At 37.4% G+C, this 17616-nt stretch overlaps 1 protein-coding gene across 5 annotated transcripts in view; it reads left to right on the forward strand.

Annotated features, from left to right (window-relative positions):
- Positions 1-17371, forward strand: part of ehd3 (EH-domain containing 3) — a 45913-nt gene extending 28542 nt beyond the window's left edge. For all 5 annotated transcript variants that reach the window (XM_088626358.1, XM_088626360.1, XM_088626357.1 and 2 more), the window contains 3 exons: positions 6861-7273; positions 13219-13383; positions 13991-17371. In XM_088626358.1, the coding sequence (XP_088482484.1) occupies positions 6861-7273; positions 13219-13383; positions 13991-14518 (1106 nt within the window). In that variant the 3' untranslated portion in view covers positions 14519-17371. The remainder of the gene's footprint in view (positions 1-6860; positions 7274-13218; positions 13384-13990) is intronic.
- The last annotated feature ends 245 nt before the right edge of the window (positions 17372-17616 follow it).

The following is a 17616-nucleotide window of genomic DNA, read 5'->3' on the forward strand; positions in this document are numbered from 1 at the left end:
AGTAATATGCTGCTCTATTGCAAGGCTGTCACTTTCCTTCAGCTGCTGTTATCGGCCTTCTTCATACAGTGCATTGAACTATGTGACAAAATGGCTATTTGCTGCGTTTTATTAATGTTAAGTGTCCCAAACTTTGGTCCTTGAATCCTGCAATTCATCAGGTATTCCAAGTCTTAAGTCAGCTACAGTGTTGAACCTGAGTTATAGAGTTATATTGGCCTAATCGCAGTCTGCACAATGTGAATGTAGTTTGAATCATGCAGTAGCATGTAAATGCACAGTTCTTCTGGAGAATCCATGCTATTATCATAGTAGGATTGCTTAGTTTTACTCTTCTCCAAAGGCCATTTGAGTTTAACAGACCTAAAAGCCTATGTGATTGCAGGCCTTCATGCCTAAGCTTGAGGATCTCTAACTAAGGTTAATGTATTAACTGTTGTACATCCTGTTATGTGCAGTAATTGCCCTTAACCATGGTGCTTATTTGCCATTCTTTATGCTGCAGGAAGTGTGGTTTCAGAACTATTCTTGCACCTTTTTGTAAGCACATGTTTAAATGAATCAAATAGGTGTCTTGCACTGTTATGATGCCTTGTATTGAAGTATTTGGTGACATCCATGCAATATAAGTGCTGTGGGCAACTTTCTTTATCCTTGCAGAATCTTGTTGGAATCTTTTTTATTTGATCAAAAAATAGCATTGCAAATACACCACACAAAAAGATTGAGGGCAGGAACTTAGAATTAGCTTCTTTAAAATTCTACAGTTAAATTCATGAAGAACTGTTCACAAAGTCCCAGAAATGGTTGATTATTCAAGATTAATGGGTGTTCTTGAACTTATTATGAAAATGCTTAATAAGTGTTATCAGAATAACCAAAAATTGTGAACATCTCACATACAGTATCAAACTTTTTTTTAATGCTTACCTAAATTAAGTGGCTCGACGCCATCAAGTTGGACACTGGCTTAGGCATAGAACAGCTGAAAGAGAAAGTCCAAGACCGGAAAGCATGGCGAGAGATGGCCTATAGAATCACCGAGAGTTGGATCCGACTAACCGGATAACATCATCATCAAATTAAGTAGGTAGTCTTAAAGTACAATGAGACCCAATTTGGGGTAAGAACAGTGTGACTTCCATTCAGTGTCATGCAATCTAGCCAGCTACACACAAAGGAATGTCATCAAAGTTATAACCACCTACAGTATATGTCATACAGCTCTGATTATTCCTTTAATTCAGTTTGTTTTATTTAATCTATTAAAAAATGCTGAAAGAGCACCATTTACATTTGAATACTGACATGCTACTTTCCATTTTTATTTAAAAAAACTTGTATTGAAAGAAGGCCTAGTCTGTAGGTTATAAATAATTAGTCAATAACTTTAGTTGATTTTGAGATATTTGGAGCACTTCCATCTAGAGACATTTAGAGCCTTTCTTTTCCATGCAGCAGTGGTCTCTGCTTCAGCAGGAACTGTATCGCATAATTGTAAGGCTACACCTTTGCATAGGTTGGTTTGATATCCTTTTTGTTTGAGAGCTTATACTGTAGGTCCATTGAAAAATATAATGACTCAAATATCATTTATCTGCTGTTGTTCCAAAAAGTTGAACTGTTCTCAAAATCATGTTAGTGATTTAAATATGTACAAAGTCTTGGAATGCTGTTTGAAAGGGAAAAATACAGCAAGTAAGACATTAAAAAACAGGAAATAGCAGAAGTTATTAACTCTTATTAACATACTGTGTATACAGTGCTACAGTGTATGTGTACTCCATGATTCTTAATATTTTTTAGTATCATTATCCTCCATGTTTCTGTTCTTGGACTGTAAATATTTCAAGCAGTATTGGGATTTTCAGTTTTCAGCCACTGCACTAGAATTTAAATATGTGTGGTCACAATAATGCCAAAGGTGGGACTGCCAGGTATTATAAGATGGAGTTTGTTCAGATTCTTACAGCATGGAGCTGCCGGCTTGCTGAGATCTGACTTGTTTTCACTTCATGTCACTGATCCAGCGTATTAGCATACTGTTTCCCTTTAAAACATGTTCTTGAAATGCACAGTAAGGTTGCAGGGCTAGCTGGTTTGGTGCATTTCATGAAGGTAAGGAATGCTGAAATTGTCAGGCCTGTTATTGCTTTTTGACTATTTTAGTCAACAGATGCTGTAAAATATTACCGTATGCCACATAACAGCCTTGATTATTACAGATTAATATATATGCACAATGTATAACCTTAATTATTATCCACCAAATAATATTCTGTATATATCCACCATATTTGGAACTAAACAGTTGTGTTTTCATGTCTTGCTTCATGACTGCTAGTTCTGTAACCACAAGTGGGGCAGGAAGAAAAAGTGTAGACAGACTCCTCCCGTATACCCACTTCAAGTCACTCAGGTTTTAACACATTGAAGAGGAGAAGTCCATCCCTAAATGACAGCATCACAAGCATGCAGCTTCTCAGTCAATTGTGTGCTATTGCTTGTGGAACCCTCACACTCGTATAGCTTAACATGCACAGGGGAGCATGTCTTTGCTGGTCCCAATAGCTATCACTCCTTAACACATGACTGCAATCTAAACAAAAAGGCATATTTGAAAAAGCGAGAACGGTATTTAAAGTTTAAGTAAAGAGATTTTTTTACAGTTGACTCTTACAAAGGTGAATCGGATTTTCAGGAATCTCAGTCTCAAATAGTGAAATTCATATTCCATAGGATTATCCAGTCCTAAATCAATAGTATTTAAGCAGTTAGAAAAAAATGAAGATTAAGATTTAAAAAAAAAAAAGATTTTTGAATACTGGACCCACTTTAAAAAAAGTTTTGAAAAATGTTTTTATTTAAAAAAGTCCAAAAGGATACAGTATGTGATTTGTCTGTGGTTCTGGTCCTGGTGCATCTACTCATGTAGACATTTAGGAAGTCAAAGAAAACAGTCTCTGAAGTTAACAATTTCTACAGGATCTTTGTACATGCGCAGAAATGTTCTCCAAGTACTCAGTGGCACAGAAGTGACTTTTTTTTATTAACAAACTCTGGACAAAGTAGCTCTCAATAACCCTAACAGTCAAGTCTTCTTTTTTCTCTAATGGACCCTTCAGGAGTTGGGTCATTTAGAACTTTTCTTCCTGTCCTATGTAACCTTGTTCATTAGAAACATTTAGAAAGCTCATTGATTTAAATGCTTCTTATGGTTTTTTTTAAATTATCACTTCCTTTTCATGCATTTAAACATTTGCTGCTTTAGTAATCATTATTATTCTACATTTGTGAACATAAATGTGTTGAATTAGAGTATAGATGGATAGTGGTTGTGATTTAATATCTCTGCAGTCTATGGATCATGAGGAAAACAGTGCCTACTAGATCTTCATGTGTGCAGGGGGAGCATTTTTGGAGTGTGAAACAAAAATATCTATATATAAGAATAAAAGTAACCTATCAATTTATATGAAGGGGCAAGGAAGGAGCAATAGATTGTTTTTTTATGCGAGGCAAACACACATTTGTTTAAATGAACAAATATGTCAAGCTTTAAATTGTCTGTACTGTAGTTATTTTTGCCCAAAACACTATTCTCCCGTACAAGTTCAAATAACCAATGTTTGCTCATTTCTTTACTAGTGTTAACACTTTTGGAGTGTTTCACTCTTGGCATAACGTGCACAGGCCCTCGTTCGAGAACAATTATCCCAGTTTGTTTTTTTTAATGTCACTTGTGATCTTCATTCTTTGATTTGTCTTATAAATAAAAGCTCAGTGTAGGTGATAGTAGCACAGTGACAATTTCTACCCATACAAAAAGTGAAGAATTGTCCATCTTGCATGCTTAAAAAAACAAACTGTGCTCCATTCTAAAGAAAAGGCATGAAATTCAGATGCTACCATTGATCATAGATGGCTTAAAGTGAAATGTTAACAGTTGCACAACTTATGAGAATGTTTTTTTGAGACTGTAATGCTCTACCTTCAAGTTATGATTAAACCTGATTCTTTAAGCAATTCAGTAAAAGGATAGTCAATATGTACTGTTCAGTTGGAAGAAGATATAACAGCACCTCACTCAATGCAAGTATATAGTTTCTTCCCTTGAATGAATGATTCATTTAGTGCAACATTTTAGAGTCATGGGATAAAAATGTTCTAAGCTCCAAAATCCATACATTGTGTTTTAATTGCAGCCTATATCTCATTACCATTATAATATCCTAATATTAATTTTAAACTATTCAGCCATTTTGTTCTTCAAGCATGTTTGCTTAAAACAGAATTAAGACTAGACTGAATCCTTCCTGCACATTCATGTTAAATATATTTTACCCTTGGGAACATCTGTCCCTGAGTTCTTATGCTACACATTTGATGTATAGCTCACCGCCAAGATGGTTTTAGATTTTTTAGATAGTGAGTTACACAGATCTATGTACATTTCTCATTTTGCATAGTACTGTTGCTCAGATATTATGTTTCATGTTTGAACCAGGATGTATAGTAGTTGGTTTCCCTGTGCTAACAGCTCATTTGTTTTAAGCCTTAGTTTTCTAAGTGGTTGGCAGTCACACAATTAAAAATATTCAGTGCATTTTACAGGTTGATCATTCACTTTTAATTACTGTACTACCATGAGAATGGAAAGCTCAATACACGCTTAATCAACTTATTTTGCCTAATCTAGCTTTCTTAATTGATTATTCACTATTGTTCAGTGAATTAAAATGTACTTAATATTACATTGATTAACTTTACAAAGAACTTACTTTTCACTTTTCGTTTAGAGAGGCCATTGAATTATACTCTTTAAATTAACTGAGTTCTGTAAACATCCAGTAAAATGAATGTTCAGCACCCAGTATTAAGCCTGGGATTTAAAACAGAGCTCTTTGCTTCAACAGTCGCAATTAACTCTTAGACCTGACATGCTGTATACTGTGTGATGCATAATGCGTGTCTTATTGGAAGAGTTATTAGGAAATAGGCCTAATTTATGTAAATTAAATCTCTTGGAAATGGAATATAAATATGCTGTGTGTTGATCCGTTTGTATGATGTTTGACCATGTGCTTGCTTGAGATCTGTTTGTCCTTCATGTATAGATGAGGTCATAACCGTAAACTTAAGTGAAATTCATTCAGAACGGAGAATTGAATGCACAGTGAAATACAGAATGGTTTACAATGAGCAGTGAAACATGAGCCAGAAGGCACAAGTAGAAGTAAAGGAGTCACATCTTTACTTAAAGATGTCATGGGAATATGGAACAAGCTACCCAGTAATTTTGTGAAGGTGATACGATCCTTTGATCAATGAACTACTACCGAATGGCCGCATCTTGCTTGTAACCTTTCTAATGAATAGGAAACACTGCTTTAAAAGAAGTGAGTATCTGGAACAGTTTCTCACCTGGGTAACTGAGACTCACACTCCACTGTGACTGACTAGACAAAATTTTAGATTCACTTAGCTGCTAAAGTACCGAATAGATGAGATACCAGATAGAGGTAGATAGGCCTTATGGCTCCTCTTTTTTGCAGATTGGTCTTATACTCCAGGTCCTGGTTACTGACTACAGGATTGTGGTCAACTTCAGCATTGCCAAGTTATAACTTGATGAATCTACTTACAGAACACAGACGTTTTCTAGATAGAATATGCAGTGTTAGCACATTTACAGTATCTGGATAAACTGTTTACCCTTTTTTCTCAAAAACATTACACTATTCTTTTTAAATGGTCTGTGGGATTCGCACAGAAATTGTGATAAGATTTGTTTACAAACATATTTAGGATACATTTCACTTTTTTTTTTTCCTCTGGAATGAAGTGCTGACCTATTGTTTCCCTCATGGTTTTCTTTAGTCACTAAGTTCTAAAGTTTCACAGTTTCAGTTATGATGCAATGTCAGTCCCAATCTGTGGTTTGAAATCTTTTTTCAAGCTGAACATATTGTGCTACAAAATATCTAGCCATTGTAGAGTAATTAAAATTTGTGACTTCTCTAGTACATTAAGAATATCAATCAAATAATCTACATTGTCAGACCTACTATATTATGACTGTTCCACTAATATTGCAAACAAGTGTTAGTGTTCTGCGTTTTATCACCAATTTCCTTTAAAAGATTGGTTTCATTGCCATGTCAATAACATTACAAATCTGCTAATTACCAATTATGGTGAACTGTTTTTCACTCGGCATCTCAACAGCTTTCTGTTTTCCTCATTCATCCCACAAGTACAGTTTACAGATGGCACTGATTCACTAATTCCACAACCTGTTTAATGTTCATTTCAGTCCTGCAGTTTTATATCCGAGTATGGTTGCTCATTTATTTTCACCAATTGTTGAACATGTAGTTCTACATAGTGTATAATAATCACAACTACAGTATATAAATTGGTTATTAATATTGTCTGCATAGGGTGCAAGGAATGCATTTTTTTCTACACTAAAAGATGCAGTGATAGCTGCCGTTTTAGGGGTGCTATGTCACGGTAACATAAACACTGAGAACAGTAGCACTAATACGGACTAGAACCACAACGATTATCCCAGTTGGAACTAGAACAGTGTGGCATTTAAATTCAAGTCACGAGAAAGATTACATTTCTAATGGTCCACTTCTTTCTTTAATTCTGTCGCTAACAGTCGTGAAGAAATTATCAGTTGATAGTTTCTTGTCCTGTCGACCACAGCTTTGTGAGCACTTGTATAACTTTGCTAGACGGATGTTTTTACTGGGAACATAAAAAACTAGCCCTCGAGCTCCGTATTATTATTATTATTATTATTATTACTACCTGTTTTAATTTTATTTTTCTTCCTTCCCCTCTCTCAGGCTATGACTTTGCCGCAGTGCTGGAGTGGTTCGCCGAGAGGGTGGACCGCATCATCCTGCTGTTCGACGCCCACAAGCTGGACATCTCTGATGAGTTCTCCGAGGTCATCAAGGCTCTGAAGAACCATGAGGACAAAATCCGCGTGGTTCTGAACAAGGCTGACCAAATCGAAACCCAGCAGCTGATGCGGGTCTATGGTGCCCTCATGTGGTCGCTGGGCAAGATTGTCAACACCCCCGAAGTCATCCGCGTCTACATTGGCTCCTTCTGGTCCCACCCGCTGCTCATCCCAGACAACCGCAAGCTGTTTGAAGCAGAGGAGCAGGACCTGTTCAAGGACATCCAGTCCTTGCCCAGAAATGCTGCTTTGAGGAAGCTCAATGACCTTATCAAGAGGGCACGGCTGGCAAAGGTAAGACTTTTTCTATCCATTCATCCATCTCCTATCCATAAGCCACAAACCAAAGCCTGCACCTGAAACTGTAGGCCGCAAGGCAGGGCAAGAGCACAATCCTTGTGGATGTGGGATGAAAATCCATCACAAGGCAATAGAGACAAAGGACAACTGTGAGTAACCAGTCCAGCGCTACCTTTCTAGTGTTTGTGTTTTTACATCGCCTTACCTCATGTTTACTTGCACTTTTTGGATTTCTACCTCAATCAACAGCTGTAGAAACTGTTGGCAGGTGGAGAAGGTTAATAACATAAACAAGGGTATAAAAGTGATCTTGCTCAGTGGGTAGGCATCATGAAGCCCTTTCTTAAACTTAGTGAAGCTGCTTTGAACCTGCATTAATAGTTTTCAAAGGAGATCCATTCAAACCACTTGAAAAAATAGATTAGCCTCAAAATCCAGTATATATTGTCTAAATAGCTTTTATGCACAGTGAGAAAACACTTGTTGGAATCGGTAAAAATTACTTTTAGAAAGTTTATAGAAGATATGAAGTGACTATGTCCCAAGTCGTGAAAATGAAATATGAAAAGATGTTCATCAATTTTAAATGAAGAGACGGGTGTTCTTAGTGGTTCAAGACATCTGGAATGCATGAGCTTTCTGAACTTCAAAGTGGTTCTTATGTAAAATGCCTGCCTATAATACAGGATATGATACTCTGTAAAGGCATCTTAAAGGAAGTGCTGTAGATCGTTCAACCACAAATCCTCCCCATTGTCACAAACCCGTCATCATTGCAACATTAAACAAAGAATTTACAGTTCTTGTTGTAATTACATCTACTGTCTTGTCAGTGTTACTTTTATCTGATGAGCAACGCTAATCCTGCATTAGCATTGAGTAGTGACTGCTGAACTGCTTTGAGTGTCTGCTTTCACCTTTCATCTTAAATTAAATACAATTAAAGTTCTGATATTAGACTTAGTCACCAGCTATCCTACAATATGTTTTTGTTACAATTCAGTAGGTTGCCAGATTTCTATCTATCAAATGAAGAATGAAGAAATAATGCAGTGATAATCTTCAGCCAACTATCAAGCATTGCCTTAATGTTACTCAAAGGAAACTATTCCAAGCGGTTTTTGACCTCTTATAAAGAGCAGTGTTTTTCCCTTAGGGCTTTAGAGTTTAATTGGCAATATCCTGTACTTCTGAAATTAAACATTGGTTTGACATCAGCTGATTGAGCTTCTGCTTTCCTAGATGTTGTACAGCTTTGCATGTCAGATGGCCAGGACTAGATTAGTTCCACTCAGTATCCTGGTGCTGGATTCATTTTGTTTTTGTGGATTATGTTGTGCTTGTTTTGCTTCTGTACAGATTGAAAAGCATTCAGTCTGTACAGAATTGGTTAATTCTACTGTAAATGGTTTTGAGCTGGCAGGCTGAAGGAAATATAGTCCAATATTAACTTTTTTTGAAAAAGCCCCGTAGTTCTGCAGCTGGTTAGCATGGGAAGTACTGTACGTTATTCTTCAGAATGGGTTCAACATGGCAGCCTGTCACTATGCCAGCCGTAGCCGGGCTGTGATCGACTGGTCTGTGCCAGTAGGCCAGCTTGCTCTCTTGTTGCTGCAGTACAGAGCATCACAAGCAGCCCACAGAGTGTTGTTTCGCTCCGCCTGTGGCCTCTCTTACCCACAGAAAACCACAGCACAACCTACTGATGTGCAACGTTCCTGATCTGCGAACAGCATTTTTTGTGTTTCATGTGATTGCGAGAGAAAAGCGCTTAATCATGTTGAGCAAATTCAACTGCATAAGTTTAAGGTTATTTTGAACTTGGTCTATTTCTTAATGTGTTCATCTGTTGTTCTGTTTCACAGTATCAGTGAGAAATGTTTCAATCTTCCCTTTGTGACTGGGTAGTGAAATGTCTCTCGTATGTGTTATTTCTATGTTTGATCATTTCATTGATAGTTTTATGAGTTGAGTATTCTTGTAATTAGCACTTTATCCACATTTGCAAAGGCTGTTTTGCAGCATTCATACTTAATTTTTAAAACCGCTTAGACATGGAAAATGGAGATCGTGTATAAAGTCTCAGTCATGTGCAATACATTGCAGAACAAAGTACAAAAACTGGTCATCATGCTGGCATAGAGACTTTGAGATTTGAGGCCAAAAGAAATTGATACACAGTACCTTTGCATTGCTCTCACAGTTGACAAGTTCCTTTTTGATGCATAAAGCACTATCATTTATCAAGTTAACAGTCCTTAAATGTCACTCATTTGATTTTTTTCTTCGCTAAAAATTTCTACCAGGCAGTGAGTGGTATAATCTGGCGTCAGACTTGCACTCTCCTGTGGAAACTCCAGTAGCATTGCACGTTTGAGTGGCTGTTCCTAACTAGCAGCACATAGTTAAGAGTTTAACCATGTGAGCATATTGCAAACAATTGCGAGGAAGGAAAGGTCACTCGGCAGACTAGGTTGCTTCATTGCAGGTCTCTGGTCAGATAGTAAAATTATCTGCTCTGCACAAAATTTCTTAAGTGTTTCTTGACACAGTGGGGGAAGGCAGAACATTCCGTTCTAATTCCATTATAAGGAATTCTGTCTTCCATCCTGCAGTTCAGCTTCTTACTGCAGACTTCACTCCCATGTTTTTTGTCTTAATACCAATTATTATGTAGATAATGCCATTTTTGAGTCTTTTTTGCATAAATTTTCAAAACTCATGAGAAATGATGGATTGCAAGGAGTATTTTCTGCACACATGTATGTACAAATTACTTTGTGTGTCTGTTCAGAGTTGAAGAAATTGCTTTTGATAAGTGATGAGCAGCATTTGGAAGAAGGTGTGAGTAAACTTGAGTGATTAGAAAGCACCACAAAAAATTCCTTGAAGACCACAAGAACGAGTTGCATCAGCAGTATTTTTAATTCCTGTAGTGCTTTTTTCTTTTCCACAGTGTACCCAGTTGACAATAAGCTTGGCAGTAACAGGGCTCATTTTTCAGGCTGTCCAAAAGTACCAAAAGGAACATTGGCCTCATTTGTGATATTTTATCACGAGTCTCTCTCTCTATTTCATTATTTTTCTGTATCGGAAGAATAATTGAAATTATGAGGCACTGATGAGCATAGTTTAAAAGGTTATAAGACCTTTTGGATTAAAAAGGAAGTAAAGCATTTCATTTTAAGCCACATAATGTTCATTTGACAGGCAAATGGATCACAGCCAGAGCTCCAAAAGCACAGGCAGTCCTTGCCTCCTGTTTCCCTTATTCAGTGGCCTTGGGAAAGAGAGCAGATCCTGTGCTCTCTCAGCTGGATAGTGTGCCAATCCCAGGTGGTCTGTTCCTGAAACTGCCACTTAGCTAAAGGAAGGTACAGGAGTTGAAGTTCTTAGGACTTTGGGTCAGAATCCTGAAACAGCTGTCCACTTCAGAACGGGACATCTTCTTCCTTGGCATTGTTTTTATTCACAGAAGCAAGTTACTCTTCCTCCCCTGTCAGCAGCTATGTAATTGCCTTTCCCTCTTTCAGTTCAGTGAGATAATTGATATACAATGTTAGTTTCCAGAGTGGAATACTTTATATGGTCTGTTGAGCTTCTCATCCTCAATACATTACTAGGTCAATAAATTGTTGTGTCATACTAGCTTTTATGTGTGTGCTACTTTCAGTCTGAAAACGTTGTAGGATTACTGTATGTATACAACCAGAAAGTGTCATCACCAAAGACTTAGAGCAAGGCATTTAAGCCAGTTTGTGAGGAATTGTGTGGAATCTAATATTGATGTATCCCAGAGTCTATCAGATGTGGATCTGGATAAGATTGAGATGTGAAAGTGGAATTTGCGTCTCCTGCATTATTTTAACATTGCTTTTAAAAATAGTTCTTATCAGAAGGACTTCAGCTACTGCAGTTTTCATCTTGCAGAAACATGTTACTCATTTTCAGACCTGATCAACCCTGTTTGTAAACTGTTTTTGCATTTTTTAAATTGGCTTTCATAGAAATTTCTACAGTGTTATTGTTCAATATCAGATGCCAATACACAAAAAGTGCTGTTTGAAGAATATAATTGCTGTTCACTCTTCCAGATGGTAAAAGATGGGTTATTGGACAATTCTATTCATATTATGTAGTATACATCTGTAACTGCTGTTGGCAGCTTTGTGCAAGTATCAACTGTCTGTAAATGGCTAAAATGCCTTCCTATTGGAAAAAACAGGGACTGTATTGCCATGCTATTACAGTATGTGTGGGTGTTGAGGTTAGTTTATCATTCAGCTGGCACAAATGTGCACTGTGTAAATGGTTGTGCTAATGAGCTGCAAAATGCAGTAAAAGGCTGATGCTCCTGTCAAGCATGTAATGTTAAAGTAACGAAGAAATTCTTTGATATGGGATTGAAGTAACTCCTCTGGAACTGTGTTTTCTCCATATGCAGATTTATGTTTATTTTAAATAGTGGATGTAATGTTTTGTTAAAACCTGCTCACACCATGGTGTTGACTAAAATTTTCAGAAGATATTGACTACACTAGAGATACAGTATTTCTTTTTGGAATGAGAGATACACTGTATTTTAGGCTAGAAGATTGCAGTTTTTATTCTGTGCTTTGTCTGCTTCTTCCTAAATATTCTTTACCTTCCAAGGACTTCTGAGGAATTGTCACCTCTTCATTTTTAATGGTAGGCCTTGCATCACATTTTATCCTCATCTCTCTCTTGTGGTTAGTCCTGAGCTGCCTGAGATCGCCATCTGTATTTGTTTGTGCTGGGAGATGTGTGCATGCCACTACTGCTGCTTGTTTTAATATGACACTCTATACCTGTATGTTCTGTGTATGCTGCAGGAGACTCTGCTACCATGCTTAAGATGTCTGGAACTGTATTAAGTACACTCTGGACTCTGTTACCATTTAATTTTTAACAATCGTTTATTAGCTCCCAATTGGCTTGTTTTAAGAACAGTAGATCAGTCGTTAGGAGCCTCAAGAATGCTTCATTACTAGGTCAAGGATGCTCTGCTGGTTTCTCAGGTTTTTAATTTATATTCATCAAAGCTGATACCCTCTAACCTGTTTCATTGTTTGAATTTTATTTCCCTAATTTTCTGATTCCTGGGATAGTGCTGCAAGGACTGTGAATTATTATTATTTTAATCTGTGTTTAGTCTTCCGCTGACTAGAACTGTCCTGTGAGAACTTTGGAATCTTTTTTCAGAAGCACTTATAAGTAGAGATCTATAACTTGTGATTCAAGGATGCTTTGGTGCTGCTTAAGATGGTATACCAACTTGTTTCCCCCATTATTATTGTGGAACAGCTGCAAAATTGCTCTGATTTTATTTTTGATTTGTGGTCCAAAATGTCCATAAGATGATTTTTTACTCTGCTGCTTAATTTTTAGCATTATCATTTTGCAATCTCTTCTGGAAATATTCTGGTTCCTTGGAAATATTTTACAAAAGCTGTACATTTCGATGTAGGGGCTGTGGCTGTTCATATTGAAGACCTGTTCCAATAATTTAATTTCCACCTGGAGATCTTATTGCCATATTATAGACAGGTGTTCAATGGCCGAGTCCTCTCTAGTTGAATATCGGGACTGTCAATCAGAAGAATGTCCCATTCTGTTGGACTGCTGTGATTTTTCCTTAATTTTTTTTCAAAATGTTAACACAGTAAGCCATGCTCTGAATCTTACTCCTGGTTTAAAATTGCTCATTAATGAACATCAGTGTACTGAAATTCTGCCAGCTTGTGTCTGCACATCTAGGTTCGCCCTTTTCTCTTTATTCCCTGTTAAAAGGTCACAGAGACCAGAAACACGTACATTCAGAAAGCAGCAAAGAGGTGTTAGATTGAAACCCATGGAAAGTCCATGCATAGATGAGAATTGCCTCTGCTAACCGCGGTGTCTTTAAATTGATTTTGCAGGTCCATGCTTACATAATCAGCTCCTTGAAGAAAGAGATGCCTGCTGTCTTTGGAAAGGAAAACAAGAAGAAGGAGTTGATAAACAGTTTGGGGGAAATCTACGGGCGAATTGAGAGGGAACATCAGATTTCTCCAGGGGATTTCCCTAACCTAAAGAAAATGCAGGTGAGACCCATTTCCAAGTGTGAGAAAATACACTACAGAACTTAGATGCAGTTTTGCATATAAGATTTAAACCTATGTGCTGTTCAGAACCAAGACAAAAACAAAGCAGAACCGTAAAGTATGTCCAATATAATTAACTGCATTACTTCAACTATTCACTCAAGCACCTACAGTAGTGGCCTGAATGGTCTCTTGTGTGTAACCTTTGTTATTAAAAGCAATAGGCTGCAACCTTCAAGTGATTCCACAAATGTTCAGTTGGATGGAGGTCAGGGCTCTGACTGGATGACTTGAGGAGGTTTAATTTTTTGTTTCTTTAGCAGCTTCAATGTTTTTTGGGTAATTGTCAAGCTGAAAGGTGAACTTCCATCCCAGTTTCAGCTTTCCTGCAGAAGGCTGCAGGTTTTCCTCAAGGACCTTTATTGACTTTGCTCCATTCATTTTCAGTTGTACCCTGACAAGTGCCTGGTAATGAGAATCATCCTAGTAATATGATTCTGCCTCTGCCATTCTTCACAGTAGGGATGGTGTTCCTTGGGTGATGTGTTTGGGTGAAAAGTAAAAAAACAGATAAACCAACCCGTCTTTCCCGTATTTCTTCTTTCAGGATCAGCTACAAGCCCATGACCTGACCAAGTTTCAGCCACTGAAGGCAAAACTGCTGGACACTGTAGATGACATGTTGGCCAACGACATTGCTCAGCTCATGGTGCTGGTAAGGCAGGAGGAGACCCAGAAACCCAACCAGGTGGTCAAGGGAGGTGCTTTCGACGGCACGCTCAACGGGCCTTTCGGTCACGGCTATGGCGAGGGAGCAGGCGAAGGCATCGACGAGGTGGAGTGGGTGGTGATCCGAGACAAACCCATGTATGACGAAATCTTCTACACTCTTTCCCCCGTCAATGGGAAAGTCACTGGCGCCAATGCCAAGAGAGAGATGGTGAAGTCTAAGCTACCCAACACTGTACTGGGGAAGATTTGGAAACTGTCTGACATTGACAAAGATGGCATGCTGGATGATGAGGAGTTTGCCCTGGCGAACCACCTTATCAAGGTCAAACTGGAAGGCCATGAGTTACCCAGTGAGCTCCCTCCACACTTAGTCCCTCCTTCCAAGAGGAAAATTGCTGAATAAATGAGGGTGCAAATAATAATGGGAAGTAGAATGTAGGCTTCAGAAACTAAACAAAAAGAAGCACAGTTTTCAGACCCTTTGGTCAGCCAGTGAAAGCAGGGATAAAATTGCTTCCTTGCTGCAACTTTTTTGTTTCTTAAATTGAATGAATCTTAATCAAGAGAGTGTGGTGAGGAGAAATTTAGGTTTAGATCCCCTTTGTTACCATGCTTTATAGAGGGTCTGGTTCACCAATCTATATACACATGGATTGCTAAAAGCAGTCTTCCTATTAGCCTACTCTTGTGGGTGTTAAAAGGAAAAGAGTTGTTGGGTAAGACTGATACGAAATGAAATTGCCATCTTTTCTTCTTCTTTGAGTCTAAACTTAGAAGAATATTATTTGGCTTTTCAGGACCCTAGGCATGCTTTGTAAGGGAAAATGTCTTAATTCTTTAGACTTGTTCCTCTTTGTACAGATACACATACTGTAACTCTAGAACATAATATATTCATATATTGTATCTGATGACCTTGTAGAAGTAGTTGTAGAGATCTTCTTTCTTCTTGCAAACAGGCAGCATCAAAACTTAAATGCAAGCCCTTCATAGCCTGACCGAGAGACTGTTAAATTAGGTAACTGAAGTTTTTTTCTTGTGTTGGCAGTTGAGAGGTCTTTTAAGTGCTTAGTGTTTAAAATTAGAAGTAGTATCCCTGTCTACTTACTATACATGAATAAATATTTATCTTATTACAGCTACCTAGAGTACTTTGTAGGATGTATTTAAATGTCTGCTGAATGGAAAACGGACACTTTTTTGGGGAAATCTGAAATCTGGGAAATGTTTCTATGAAAAGATGATGCAGAATAACTTGTGACATACCTCTGTTGTTAGCTATATTAAAATAATGTGTGCTTCTATGGTAGAATAGTTTTCTCCAGGTTGACACTATGCTCTTGCTTATACATTTTGGAGATGCTGAGTCTGGTAGTGCTTAGAGAATAGTTGTTACAATGAGGAAAATATTACTCCAGTAACAGGTCAGATAACAGCCTGCTGTTTATTATTTTCACTATTTATAACAGATTTCTTTTATTTATGTAGTGTGGCCTTTTAGCGCAGAAATTAGCACACTGATGGAGATTTTCCTTTGTGTCAAATAGAGGTTTCCCACAACGATTTGAAAGAAGGCTATAATTAAGCAGTTCTATCCCGACAGAGCGTAATTAAATTATTAGACTGGATGAGAGGTGTGTAGTGTGCCTTCAATCAAGCAATGAAATAACTCTGCAATGTGAGCTCTAGAGCATCCCGACGCTGTTCATATCACACTGACACATGCCTTGCTGATTTGTTTCTTATTATAACTAATATTACAGTTGCATTTCTAGGCAATAAGGTAGAGATGGACCTCCCACACTAAGCCAAAGTCCACACACATTTACATTTATTTATTCCTTTTTTGCAATAGCAGCAAAAACAGCGTGAGAGAAAAATTTTCAGTAAGATGGCAGGAAAAAATTGTTTCAAGTATGAATAAATGTTTTTGTATCCTCTTTTTAGTTACACTTTATTACCATTACAGTTTTAAAAAGTGACATTATGCCTCTTCAAACAATTGGATGCTCAAGCTTCTTTTCTGTAACGGTTGAATAAAAAGTCAATGTTTGATTGTATAAGGTCCTCACCAAACTTTCATTAAAACATAAAAAATATTGTGACAGGCTCTAACGATAATATGCTCTATGGTCTCTTCATATCCTATGAAATGAGTCCTTTAGACTACTGAGTACCATTGGGAAATTTGAGCCAAATATCTGGACATGCAGTACTGTGTCAAAAATCAGGAAAGATGGGTAACTGCTCATTAACTGAAGCGGATTATTTTCTCTTTTTCCTGAATAACACTTGGCCAAACCATGTCCAGACTGTGAAGGACAAGATTACCCTTTTAATGTGACTGTCCATTAAGCCTACTAGAGAATTATCTTTTTGCCTTAATTTCTGAACTGATTTCACCATCAATCTGTTGAAATTCTGTGAGTAGCGTAACGCTAAATCCAATTTTGAGTAGTAAGCAATGTCAGTTCTGTTATTATATTTACTGGTTTAACCTTTATTAGCTAATAAGCTGTCATATGCAAATGTAAAGCTTATTGTACAGTATATCATATACAGCTTGTTAGTGTACATTAAGGTTCAAAGGCCTAATTTAAAGTGTAACTTTTCCTTTTAGCTCACACTTTGTTTTTGGCAGGCTGCCATTTAATAGGCTAGTTGTTGCTAATATTTTTCTCACCTTGTTGGTCGTATGTTTAAATCCAACATGTTAAAATGGAAAGAATTCAGGAATTGTAACATGCACCTGCACAGTATTATATATGAAAGCCAAATGACTAATTAAAACATATTTTTGGTAACTCAAATTTTTTGATCATCCTTTTAAATTCCCTCAACTTTGCCTGTCCTTTCTATGATTTCTAACACATTGATTGTGATCTTTTAAGATGTGTGGTTGGCTTTATATTTTTGAAGTGCTGAAAAGCGTATGCAAGCAGCCTGCTCTACGCTCTGGAACTTCTCTGAGAAGAGCAGATGGGTGGAAATGCTCTGGGATGCCAGAAACTGTTCGCAATGAGATTATAGATGTATTATTCATAACAAGTAGCATAATGTCTTCTTGTAGACTGGTGTTGTGTAATCCCAAATTCTCTGTTAACCTAGTTAGTGTTTGCTTTACAAACCTGTATAAAAAAAGCTTTCTGACTGTTTTCCGTAAACTTCCCAGCCTGTGAAAAATCCAGTGCTAAAACATTCCTCATTGATGGAGGCTCAGCTTTCAAAAATAAATAAAACCTGTTAATACAGACCATATTCTGTCACGTTTTTATTTTCTTTGTTTTTTTTCATGCCTGTCAAAAAGGCATTCTGTTGCTTCAGAAGATGGTGGAACTGGAAGAAAATCACTGAAAGGCCTAGTGGAATATCTAATGCATTTCTCCAAATTCTGATATTTTTTTGCTTTTTAGAGAAAGAATTAACCCTGGTGCAGGAGACTGCTTCTCATTACTAGTTCAGTTCCCGTGGGAAGTGAGGGAATGTTTTGGCTCCTATAAA

The sequence above is a fragment of the Lepisosteus platostomus genome, chromosome 3 (genome assembly GCF_059453375.1).
Source record: "Lepisosteus platostomus isolate fLepPlt1 chromosome 3, fLepPlt1.hap1, whole genome shotgun sequence".
Classification (NCBI taxonomy): Eukaryota; Metazoa; Chordata; class Actinopteri; order Semionotiformes; family Lepisosteidae; genus Lepisosteus; species Lepisosteus platostomus.